The sequence below is a fragment of the Rhamphochromis longiceps genome, linkage group LG14 (assembly GCF_057381845.1).
Source record: "Rhamphochromis longiceps isolate RC_006_pf linkage group LG14, R_longiceps_female_GT1.1, whole genome shotgun sequence".
Classification (NCBI taxonomy): Eukaryota; Metazoa; Chordata; class Actinopteri; order Cichliformes; family Cichlidae; genus Rhamphochromis; species Rhamphochromis longiceps.
Genome location: NC_140570.1, coordinates 28,754,964 through 28,767,095, shown reverse-complemented (window position 1 = coordinate 28,767,095; position 12,132 = coordinate 28,754,964). Strand labels below are relative to the sequence as shown.

Sequence of the window (12,132 nt, the reverse complement as noted above, 5' to 3'; positions counted from 1 at the left end):
AGCTAAGAAGAAGGAGAGGGAATATGAAAATGTCTTTTTACCTTTCTCTGTAAAAATTGAATTTAACTGACACATATTAATGCAAAAATCGCTCCCATTCTGTGGACCTACAGTAAACAGTGTAACATGACCTAATCACACCTTCATTATGGAATTAGCAGAAGTCTAATGAAAGAGCAAAAAGAGTAACAATAAGGCTGCATTGTAATTATCACTGCTAGCTTGCAGAATGTTTGATTTTTACTTTTTAAATTTGATCCCTTACTGGCCAGATGATAAAACACACATTGTTGGAAGTTGCCTAAATAAATACTTCTGGCTACATGATAAGTGTAAATCTGCTACACTCTGTCCTGCTGTTTTCACCACATTTGGGTGTCTGTATTTCAGTGTTAGCTGGGCTGTGTGAAGCAGGTTTGCAGGCCTGTTGTGGTTAGAATGAGCCAAAATAGTAAAGATGGCAGGTCAGAAACCCAAAATGAGCTAGAAAAAAGCTGAAATTATCCGAGAAGCTGAGGTACACAACAAAGTGTGATGATAATCATAGATGGGGAGGAGGAGTCACCACGACACCACCCACTCATCTGTGAGCGGAGCATTTTGCCCGTCAACATCAGGGTCCTTTAAAACTACATTTCACATGTGAGGGGTGAATCCGAATAAGGAGAGAGGGCACGGCACACTCATAAACTTGTGACTTTAAATCACATGACAGCCAATCAGATACTCTGCTTTATAAACTATTTACTTTACATGGAACTATGATTACCAAAATGAACTTCGTGTTGGATTCAATAAGACTTGGAACTGGTGACTGGGACAATAAATATATTCGCAAAGTGTTTACTGAGGTCATGAATGGAAAAACAAGATGACTATATCATAGTTGCCAATAGTTGCTATTAGAAAGAAAGCAGGTTTAAGGCCCTTGAGCACTGGTTCTACTTTTCAGACCCAAATACGATGCCCATTTCTTATATACGGTCTATAGTGATAACTGTCTCTGGGTATGTGACCCTTTCACATACACATGGCCATGGTATCTGTGAAGTTTATTAAATACCGACTGTATCAGCTTAAACTGCACTTTTAATAAAATTCTTTTATTTTTTCTGCAGAACCCCCCAAAAGGCAAGTGGCTGGCCGATGGAGGCAACTTGGTTTCATGCTCTCATTCTGAGCTCTGGATTGCAGTCAACACAGGCAAGAGACGCAGAGGAGAAAGCCCTGTGGTTACCATGGTAACCGCTCTCCCGTCCATCGTGACTTGATGCTCCTCCAGACTGAGGATGAGGTAAGCACAAGGAGGCAAATGATGCCTCAGAGGAACCTTTGGCCAGAAGCTCCGACACATCACCAGAAAGTCTATTTGTTGCTTCTCTGCACGGCAGGACTGAGACAGCAGGTGAGGCACTGCTCTCTGATAATGCCGTTTAAAAAAAATAATAAAAAATCAACTGTAGTTACTGAAGCTTGGGCTCAAATCACTTCATAGAGGGAGGAGGAGGAGATGGTGGTGGCGAGCGGTCATTTGATCTTATAATCTCCTTGAAATCAAACCACAGTGAGATTAAATTTAGCTCGGCCTTTGCCCCGCAACCTCCAGAGTTACAGTGATCCCCGGTGCCAGGCAGAGAGCGGGGTGACCAGCAGGGCGATTAAGTTGTATGCAACAGAGCCAAATATTTAATCAACAAGCTGATCTGTCACTCTGGATGACAGTCTAACCCTTACAGTAAGATGAAGGTCTTTCCAGTATAAGCACGAGTGTTTACTTTGTCTAAAAAAAAGACATTTTACCATTTTACTGTGTAAGACAAAAAAAGAAAAAATGCAGGAATGCCAGAGGACAAGATCCCAGCTCCCTTTACAATCTAGTGCAATCTAATACAGCAATCCCTGCAACAGCTACAAACTTTGTAAAGCTCATGTTCAGCTGTCAGGGAGGTTTTGACTCAGCTCTGTGGAAATGCATTTATAAGGCTGTACTGTACAGTCGACTGGACCACATTACACAAAATACACATTACCATAGAATATGACTAATGCAATTATTACAGCGAGCCCACACACTCCAACACACATTTCTAAATAATATTTTCTACGATGAATCGTTTGTTTTACGACATCTCCAATGCATTTATCTCCTAACGCCAAATACAGTGTCTGTAAATAGCACGTTTTGTCCTACAGACATTACAAACATAATTGTTCCCGAGTGACAAACTGGACCCAGTGGATTCTGGGAGTTGTGTAAAATGTCATCAACTGGATAAAAATATAGTTCATTAGTACAGAATGTCAAATAGCTCAAAGTCTTTACTGGTGCATCTGCAGTCTTAAAAACAAAGCCATTTAAAATGTATATATATGATTACTCAAATGTTGTTAACATATTTCAGTTAACTGAGGGATTGATGGACTAACCATTCACTCAAAAATCTGCCTGTTTCTGTGTTTGACTAATGTAATTACATGTGATTTTGTTACATAAGTATAATGTAAAATTTTACATTTAATTGAATCTGGGCAAATGAAATTCACTTGATTGGTATACATTACATTTAACACATTAACAGTTCATTTAATATATTTCAGTAGCATCTCACTCAGAACTGTTGCTTTATGTTTGTTTCTACTCTACAGCTATTTTATACTCAAGCCTCCACCACACTTGCCATATCTTACATAATGAACACAGCCTCACAAATTACAATACAATTCTTAGCTTTCAAACACTAAAGATCTTTCTAACTAATAAATAAACACATGGCAGAAATTCGAATACAGGAAGTGCAGGTGTCACAACACTTATTGCAGGGCAAGTGTTGCACTGTTGCAGTAACACGGGTCTTGGTTACACTGTGTCCACGCACTGCACAACAGTGATTCACAGACACACACCAGCAACGAAATCCTCTTGACAGACAAAGTCAGTTTTAATTCCCTGTGATGCAATCATGCGCAAATTGCAGTCCCGTAAACCGACTCCTGGGATCCACTGGGAAAACTTTACAGCCTGTGTACTCTGACCTGTTGGGCCTGACAGATCAGCGGTCAGCTGCGTGCGTAACACACGCGCACACATAAACACACGATCATTAGTCAACTCTAATGTAAAGAATCACATCAGCTTGGTGGGGGGGGGGTCTAAAATACGCGCGATGGTCACACCTTCGGCGCAGTGGCGTGTCTAGAAAATTTTTGTTGGGGGGGCCAGGTAGGGGCACAGATTTGGAGAAGGGTGGCAGATGTAATTGGCAGATAATGTTTAAAAAAAATTCTACCAACCGTTAACCATAATTAAATAACCCTGTAAACCTAATAACTGAATGTGCTTTTAACTCTTATTAGAATGAGATTTTAAGCACTACGGTGCAAAGTTTTTAGATACTGCGTTGATAAAGTACAAGAGATACAATCAGTGCTTTGTCAGTGTTTACTCAGCATTCAAGGACAGCAATATTTGCATAGTATTTTTACTGACATATAGTGCACATATGTTTTGGGCAAAAACATTTTTTAATATTAAAATACGAACATTTGTAACAAATAATTGACAAATCAGCCAATTCCAATGTAAAACTGTATCTGCCTGTTAAAAAAAGAAGATAATCTTCTCACAAACTGGTGTTTGATTTTGAAAAAAGTGGGGAAACAACTGAAAAGACTAACATTTGAATGAAACCTGCCTCCCCTTCCCTCATCCACCTGCTGGCCTCTGTGGAAGCCCCGCCATAGCCACCACCAAACAACTGAGTTATTTTTACACATCGACCTGCATCTGGCCAATCCACCACCTCTCATTGTTCATGCCGTTACAAAAAAAAATAAAAAATAAGTCACCGGGCATATCCCCGGTATGCCCGATGGCCAGTCCAGCTATGTTAACCTGCAACCAAATCTGCAGCTCCATACAGCAATGTTACGACTTGGATTATATATTATAACTCATAACTCTTATGTTAGCTGCCCTCAGTAGCATACTGTCTGAAATATTCGACGGCTGCAATAATTCTTTAAGTGTTATTTTCTCCTTGGTATTCTAATTTCACCGAAGTTTACTAAACTCAACAAACTTAATATTACTTACCGGGACATTTATTCTGGCCTCATTTTCTTTCACCGAAAAATTGTTTCCTGCGGTGCCATCTTTCGTGCTTGGCTCTCCTACCTTTGCTAACGTGATGCACAAAGCGCAGAAGCCGATGCTGCATTCACTTACACTCGGATATCTGAGCTTCACCGTGAAAACATAATCGGACATTTGATATTTGATTGAATTTTATTGTTTTGCCTTTGGGGTGGCACCTGGGGTGGCCAGTCTGGTTGGGGGGGTGGCCTGTGCCCCCCCAGGCCACCCTGCTGGACACGCCACTGCTTCGGCGGTTGACAGCACATTAAACCCGGTGTGGTTATGTCTGCACAGCCAGTTACGATCCCTGCTCAAACAGCAGCCTACCTGTAACTGTACCCGCTGCTCCACTCTGCTGCCTCCTCTATGCTGCACAGCGCAGGGCTCCTCGACGAGGAAACATGTTGTCAGCATCGCACTGCAGAAATGCGCGGCTCGGACTCACACTCGGGCTACGGCTGATCATCTGAGGTAGACGTTTTGCGGAGAAAACCGTTGACCGGGTGCGGCATCGCTGAGGCAGTGTGGGAGTCTTTCCGGGAGCCGCGACCGGACTGACTGAAAGGCTGGGAAATCTGCACACTCGGTGCCGGGAGCGCGCGCTGCTGAACTGACCTCGTGCCCGCGCCTAGGATGTTTTAGCCTCAGGGCTTCCCAGACCTTTCAAAGTCAAGGACCCACATATGAGGCAGGCATGAGGGTATTGCAAGCGCTTGTTGGAGAAATATTCACCAGTCCGAAGAGCCCCGTCTGGCAAGTTGTGCTGCATTAGGTAATGCTCAGTAAGGAATTACATAACCCTGTAAAATAGGTGGGTGGTAACAGAGAGGAGTGAAACCTGGTGTGCAAGTCACTCATCCTAATACAGCATCTATTATGCTTGTCCACTGAAGGAGGTAATGTGAAATTCAGCTCTTCTGTTTTAGGCTGTGGGAGCACTGGGACCTTTTGATGACCTTTTATGGTCCTTGCAAACCTGTACTAAAATTTCTGGCCTACTGTAATTTTGAAAATCGATTATACAGCTAGCATAATTGATAGGATCTAATCCATCTTTTTAACAGAGGCTTCTATTTTCATGCACAGCCATTTTTGGCACCATTGAATAACATCATAATATACTGTGAACAGTTTGTGCTCTCTCTTTATTTATTTTTCTTCCAAAAGTAGCTGGCATATGATGGAGATGGACAAAATGTGGAAATTAATTTTGATTATAAATCTACTGCCTGGTAACTAGTTAGGATACCATACAAATTATTCAAGTCCTTCCTTTTCAGCAGCTTGAACGAATGCCTCGTCTAACCTGCACAAACATCAGCTCGGCTTAATTTACATAGAGTGCTGCATCCACAGCCACAATAATGTCACTGCTGCAAATAATCCACTGGAGACTGGAATATGTAATAACATCACCTGTGAAATAAAAATAATGGGGGAAAAAAACATTTGACTTAAAGTTGAGTAGAAGATGAAAAGGACAGATGTTATAGAAAGTGTGACAAATCAGTTGCTGTTTGAACCTATGCTATACATTTCATAGTTGTGAATAATAAATGAAGATAGTACTGTTAGGCCACCTGGGCAAACCCGCTGAAGTCGGTCCCTTTGGAGAACCTGACAGATGTGTGTTACTGCTGTCTGATGCTGCTGGTATGCAGCGTGGTGAACTCACAGGAAAGGCTCAAGCTGCTGTAAGAAGCCAATAAAACTTCAACTCCTGTTAAAGTTTTGTCAAAACCTGGGTTTTAGTCATTAGGCCCAGTGGTTAGCCTTGTTAATGTACCTCATAATGTTAACTTAGTAAAGTTATAACTTTTCCCAGGGTTTTATTTTCTAAGAGATGCCAAGTTTCAGAGCAAAGTGAATATGCAAAAACACCACACAGGTCCCGCACAAAATCCAACTCTGTTTTTCCTCAGTAAACCCTTTCCTAATGAATTTATGTTCTCTAGACCTGTTAATCAGGATGCAGCCGTTAGTGATGCATCCACAGCTTTAACATGTTTTTGGGAGTTGTCTGTGTTTTTGTCTTTGCACCCACTTGCTGTGTGTTTTCAGTTCACGTTCATCTTGTAATGTTTCACTCACATTCAAGTAACTATATTTTGTTCTAAAGGTCAAAAACATGGAGTAACTTTCAGATACTCTGCTGTTGTCCAGTCGCTCTGAATGTGATTTGAACAAAAAAACAAACAAACTGATGTTTAGTTTATTAGCTGGTTTCCTGGTGGAACCTTGTTTGTACAGTTACACCGTTTATGAATTTGTGCTAATTAATTAAGGCGATTTTGCCACCTTTCACCGATTAAAGCTGCTATACTTACCACCCCTGTCCCTCTCATATCCTGTACTTATGCCACATTAAAGGATTTACCAGACAAATCCAAAATGTATTTGGGTCTTATCATCTAACTCTGAGGCAGAAAACTGCCGATATGTAAACATGTTATTTAAAATGGTCTTTTTGTATTTTATTTTGGGCTATATCATTCATCATATCATAGTATCATTGTAATGAATATCTGATGCTCCCAGGCCTCGGGTAAACTGTGGTATTTACCACTATTAGGCAAATACTCAATGTTAAATAATGTTTATTCATTTCTTTAAATAAAAACACCCTCACATTTGCTTTATTGACTTACACAAAAAATGCCATAGTTTAAACAGCAGGAATAAGATACAAAGCAATTAACCCTGTCTATTCAGCAATCTTTGTGAAATGCAGGTGACGTCGTCTGTTTGACCAGCGGATTAGGTGAACTTTTATTTTCCTAAGGTGTATGCAGATGGCTTTGCATTTGTTTGCTTCCAAGCATGCCAGAGGGAATTTGAACAAAAGCACAAAGGTCAGTGTGACAGACCTCATCCTCTTTCAGGTTATTTGTCTTCCTTGTTCTGGCTCAGCCGCAGGACAATTCATTCCTCAAAGTCTGGGTGGGGATATTAATCATTGAACAACAAGCATGCATTTGAACAGAGTCTTTGATCTTCCTTGGTTGTGTCTGTCGGATCTAAGAGTACATTCACAGGATAACTTTTATTCTTTTTTTTAATTCAAGAAAAAAGGTCATTCGAAACCTGGCGCTCCTGTAATCATCCTGCTCATGTGTCCTAAAATAAAAAAAACAACAACAACAACAAAAAGGAAAAAAAACCCTGACCTGATTAAGCTGCTCATATCCCATCCTCACTCTCTGCCCAACACTTACACCCTGTGTCTAGCGTATGAACTACAGCATCTTCTTCACCGGTCACACAAAACCACAGAAAAAACAGGACCTCTTTTGATTTTTTTATTATATCAAAATACAAAAATTTGAGAGGAAAATTTCATATGGGACTAAACGTTTGAAATGATATGGTGACATGAACACAACACTGCTTTCATATTCTCACAGACATGCCATAGATAGAGCATAGAGCATGTGCTAAGCCCATGCCTACGTCATGACGAGCCACCGGGAGTGAGCCTGTGCGTTTTCCCTATAAAGGCTTGAGATGGCAACGACTGCCGCTGTACATCCAAGGCCAGTTGGTAACGGCCCAGGGTGGTTTTTACATCATAGTTCATTCAGGTTTCAGTTTTACTCAATAAAGAAACAAGATCCATGGCAGTTGAACATGAAGAGTGAGTAAGACATGATCTGAGACGAATTCACTGGAGAGCAGTGGCAAATGAGAAAAAAATGTAATACAAATATTATACATAAGGCTTTGGTACAGCACCATACAGTATGAGTTAATTGCTCACAAAAAGTTAAGTGAAGCATAAATACCTGATGCGGTGACAGAAAAGAAAGACAAGTCTAAAAAACTGACCAAAAACAAAACAGAAACATCAGGTCATTGTTGTTGTTTTTTTTTTTAAAAAGAGAAAAAGTAAAAAGAAAAACAAAAAAAACAGACAAATGTTTTTGCTTTGAATTATTTACATATGAACATTATGGAGACAGATTATGCACATAAAAAAACAAAATAAAAACATATAATACAGCATGTAAACATGTGATGTACAGCACAGAGTTCAGTGGATGGAAGTGAAATGAAATGTAGTAAATTTTCTTCCTTTAATTAAGCACTACTTGGTTTGCTTGAGTATGAGCATTAGCTAAAACAGTCAACGATGTAGTGCTTATTGTAGCCTACGATAATAATACATTCTAGTTCTCAGTGCTGGTACACAAAAACAGAGAATATAGAAAATACTACATATTTCTATTTTCCGTCCAATAACAACCAGCTCGGATGTCCATGAATGATTGCTAAATAGGCGTTTTTGTATTGTCTCTACATGCAAGATTAATACAATTTAAAAAAACGAAAGGAAAAAAACAAATCTCTTCTAAGTATCATCCTACCAGCACCTAGTGATGCACTAAAAGCTGTAAGCAGAAAAATTGAGAGAAAACAAACGAATCAAAAAACAAACAGAAATGAGCTAACAGTACATCCAAAGCAGCCCTCTTAAACACTGTACATGTTTCTGTTGAAGATGCAAGGAAAACAAAAGAGAGGGAAAAAAAGCCCGGAAGACAACATCCATTCTTAAAAACCCACGAGGAAGAGGATGTATGAGCTTTCCCGATTCCTTTCTACGAGAGGGATAATTACAAATGTGGACTGGTGACTACCCATGGCTATACTGTACAGTACTAGTAGCAATTCTACCTTGAAAAAAGGTGGCGGTGTGACATGAGACGGTAGCGCCCCTGCAGTCGTGTGCTTGAAAAACAGTGCTGTTAACCAAAGACCTACAGGAAGTGTGTAGAAAAGATCCCCTCGTGATCTGATGCTCTTAGATTCCTTCTCATGTGTCCTGTGGCGTGTACTAATCTAAATTAGGTTATGTTTCTCCTTTTAGGCTGGGTTAATAGTCTCAATATCAGCACAAACATCGTTTAGAGAGGGTACCTTGGAAGCACAGACAGACATTGCAAACACGCTATAGAAAACAAGTCGTCTTGAGTTCATCTGAATGTCACAAGTCTCTATTATTTGAGGTTACACTACTAGTTTCCAGTATTGTCTATCACTGTCTTCACACCATGATACCGTTAACGAAAAGGGCCTAGAGTGTCTAGTTGCTCAAAAACACCAGGGGCCGACGGAGTCGCTTGTGGAAACAGGGAACGGAAAAAAAATCTTCAGACCTCTATTCTACAGCACCACAAAGTTAAACATAGCACCAAGTCGTAATGTTCAAAGCAACTATGCCCTAACACACGTTTCGTCATCGAACTAATGTAAACACAATTTCCTCCACAGCACGTGTTTTACAGGACTCTAGCATGTCCTCGACTCTTAGAAAAAAAGTTTATTTGCTTTGGACACGTGAAGGCGAAGAGATCTGGAGTGAATCTACAGGTGTGCTCGTGAACGGGCGAAATACAGGATTACTTTGTTCCAGAAATATTATAGTAGAGGGCAACACACTTCTGCTCCTAAAGCTTTTTCCAATGGGCATTCACGTACTATACATCAGAGAGAATACTAATCAACTTGTGCAGCCAGCGGGCTATGGCAATAACACACTGTACGGTACTAACATGAACCTTTCTTTTCTTCTCAGATAAAATAACGTCTGCTAAAGTATGACAAATTAGGCACCTTAAAATGTTTTAAAAACATTATCCACTTAAAGCCGTACTGTAAGCAAATACTTTTATATATAATCTAATTTCTTTTTCCGTGGGATCCTTTTCATACATCCTCATACAAGAACGTGTTCCTGTAAAACATGGTTTGCGTCATCTTTACAAATACAATACACACCATGTACAGTACATAACAAATATAGATTTTTTTTTCCCTCGTATCTTACACGAAACCAATTTCTGGCGCTCGCCTTCAGGCAAGCGCCGCTTTCTCGCTCGTCAAAAGATTTCGGCGAGCAGACGTGGAGTCGAGTCATTCGCGCGGATTTTTTTTTTTAGCTGGAAACCTTTGAGTCGTTATTAGGAGAAGAACTGTTTGATATGTCTCGGTGACAATACGATGATAACTGCTTTTCCTCTTCTGCAGATCAAAGCGGGGACTTGGCTCAGAAACCGTGTGGGACTGCATACAGGAATTTGGACTTGATGCGCCAACTGGTCACCTCACCAATCTCAGCTACACTAGAAGCAATAATGACGGGTCATTCAATGTTCTGTGACATTGGGACATTCATTTCCTGTACAGCAAAACATACATTCAGTATCGGTTAGTGTCGAAAAATCAACAAACACACAGAGAAGTAGCTAGCAAGTAATCTACAGTTGGTAAAGATAAACAGTCAAGGTGGCCGTCGTTTGAATATTTCCCATTGCTTGTTAACAGCTTTAGAAACAATCACATTCTCCTCTAAGAGCTACTGCTAAACATTAACATCCTCGCTGTACTGCTTGGTTATTTTTGCATCAAATCTTTTGCATGTACAGTGCAAAAATGTGTCAATTTATTTGCCTTTTCCCCCTCCTAATCTGACTGTGCGCATTTTTTAAAAAATTGTTTTTCATAGGTTTTAATCTGGTTCTATCCTATTATTTGGATATACACAGTTGAAGCACAAGCCCATGTTAAAAGAAAACAAAACAAGTGTTCATGCATCTTCCGTAGCGATTTCTCTCGTGAGTCCTTGGCAGAAAAAGTAAAACCACACACACACACACGCTATCGGACTCCCTCACTCCTACAGTGAGAGAAGCGTGAGAAGGCGAAGAAAAAGGCAGTTTATGTTCGAAAAAATAAGCAAACACAACAGATAAATACAAGGCAAAAACAAAAAGGCACCTCGAGCTGTGCCGCGTTCCACAAATGATTTCCTTAATAATGAAATACATACAGTACAGTTCACAATTTGTCACCCCCGTCCCTCTGACCCTTCAAGTCCAACCTCCGCTGAGCATCTGAGTCCCAAGTTAGTTTGAGCGATCTCGTGAAGGTTATGATCTTTGTCTTAACGCAGCGCCGCAGTGCTGTAAACACACTTGAACCATCGCGCAGTAAAATGAAGACGCCTTCCTCTAATTGTTGGCATCAGGTCACAAATCAAAACAAACACAATATGCTAGCTTTTACTGGTAATAAAAAGCTTCTAAAGTAGATAAAGTTAGGCCATATTATCCGTTTGAGAGAATGAGAGTGGCGTGTGATATAAACCTTTTTATCCATATGTAAAAAGGTCAAGTACGTACAGTATACCACAAGAATTACAGCAAATCTGCGTTTACTCTGAGGTATATTTGTGGTAAGAACCCTGTGTTTAAATACTGAATCTATTTGTATTGTAGGAAAGGTAGACTCATGTCCCTGCCCGAGGACGCACCAGGCTTAACAGTACGCTGTATCACTGAAAAACCTAAAGATATGGACCCCTCAATGACCAGTGAGTGAAAAATCTTGAACGTGTTGTGACATACTCAACCAACACATTTTTTTATTACTGTAGGAGGAAGCTTAATTCCCTTGTTTTACTATTTATATACATTATATATTTTCAGAGCATTTTGAAGTGAAATTCCTCAAAGACAAGTTGCAGTGACAACCCGGAAAAGCCATTGTTCTTGTCTTCCAACCCCGGAGTATTCAGCTCAATGTTTCCCACTCCCCGAAACGCAGATTAACTTTTTAAGGATTATAAGAAAGGTATTCGTTTGATATTTGGGTAGAGCAGGACGTGCTGAGGTGGGATTTCTCAGGGGTGGTCAGTTTAGTCGAGTCCAATGGCTTGTTGGGCACACGGGTCAGCGTAGAGTCCCATAATTTGGGCCCTCTGAGTCTGCACTGGCCAGAATGCCTGTCTGGTCCTCCTCGAACTGCCTGCGGCGCAGGAAGGAGGTCAAATAGAGATAGGGGTTCTTCTTGTTTTGCTTTTTCCTCTTTCTCGGGAGGTTAAGATCCTCTCCCTCTTGGGGTGTCTGAGATTGCTGCTGGGTCTGAGAGAGAGACGCACCTGAAAGAGAGGCAAAGGACTCATACACAGGACGGCCGTTTGATCGGTAATCTTTTGT

The 12,132-nt window shown here is 40.5% G+C and overlaps 2 protein-coding genes across 3 annotated transcripts in view; both read right to left on the bottom strand.

The window, feature by feature from the left end:
* Nucleotides 1–4,857, bottom strand: part of arhgap32a (Rho GTPase activating protein 32a) — a 28,750-nt gene extending 23,893 nt beyond the window's left edge. Inside the window, exon 1 of one of the 2 annotated variants that reach the window (XM_085379999.1) lies at nucleotides 4,463–4,857. Coding sequence is in view for 1 of the 2 variants with exons in the window: in XM_085379998.1 (XP_085236124.1) it covers nucleotides 4,094–4,101 (8 nt within the window). In the remaining variant the exon portion in view is untranslated. Of the gene's footprint in view, nucleotides 1–4,093; nucleotides 4,172–4,462 lie in introns of those variants that run through there. The other variant, XM_085379998.1, reaches the window with a different exon arrangement.
* A 2,614-nt stretch (nucleotides 4,858–7,471) lies between these two features.
* Nucleotides 7,472–12,132, bottom strand: part of igsf9ba (immunoglobulin superfamily, member 9Ba) — an 80,081-nt gene continuing 75,420 nt past the window's right edge. The window contains exon 20 of the mRNA XM_085380001.1: nucleotides 7,472–12,074. Coding sequence (XP_085236127.1) covers nucleotides 11,866–12,074 — 209 coding nt within the window. The 3' untranslated portion in view covers nucleotides 7,472–11,865. The remainder of the gene's footprint in view (nucleotides 12,075–12,132) is intronic.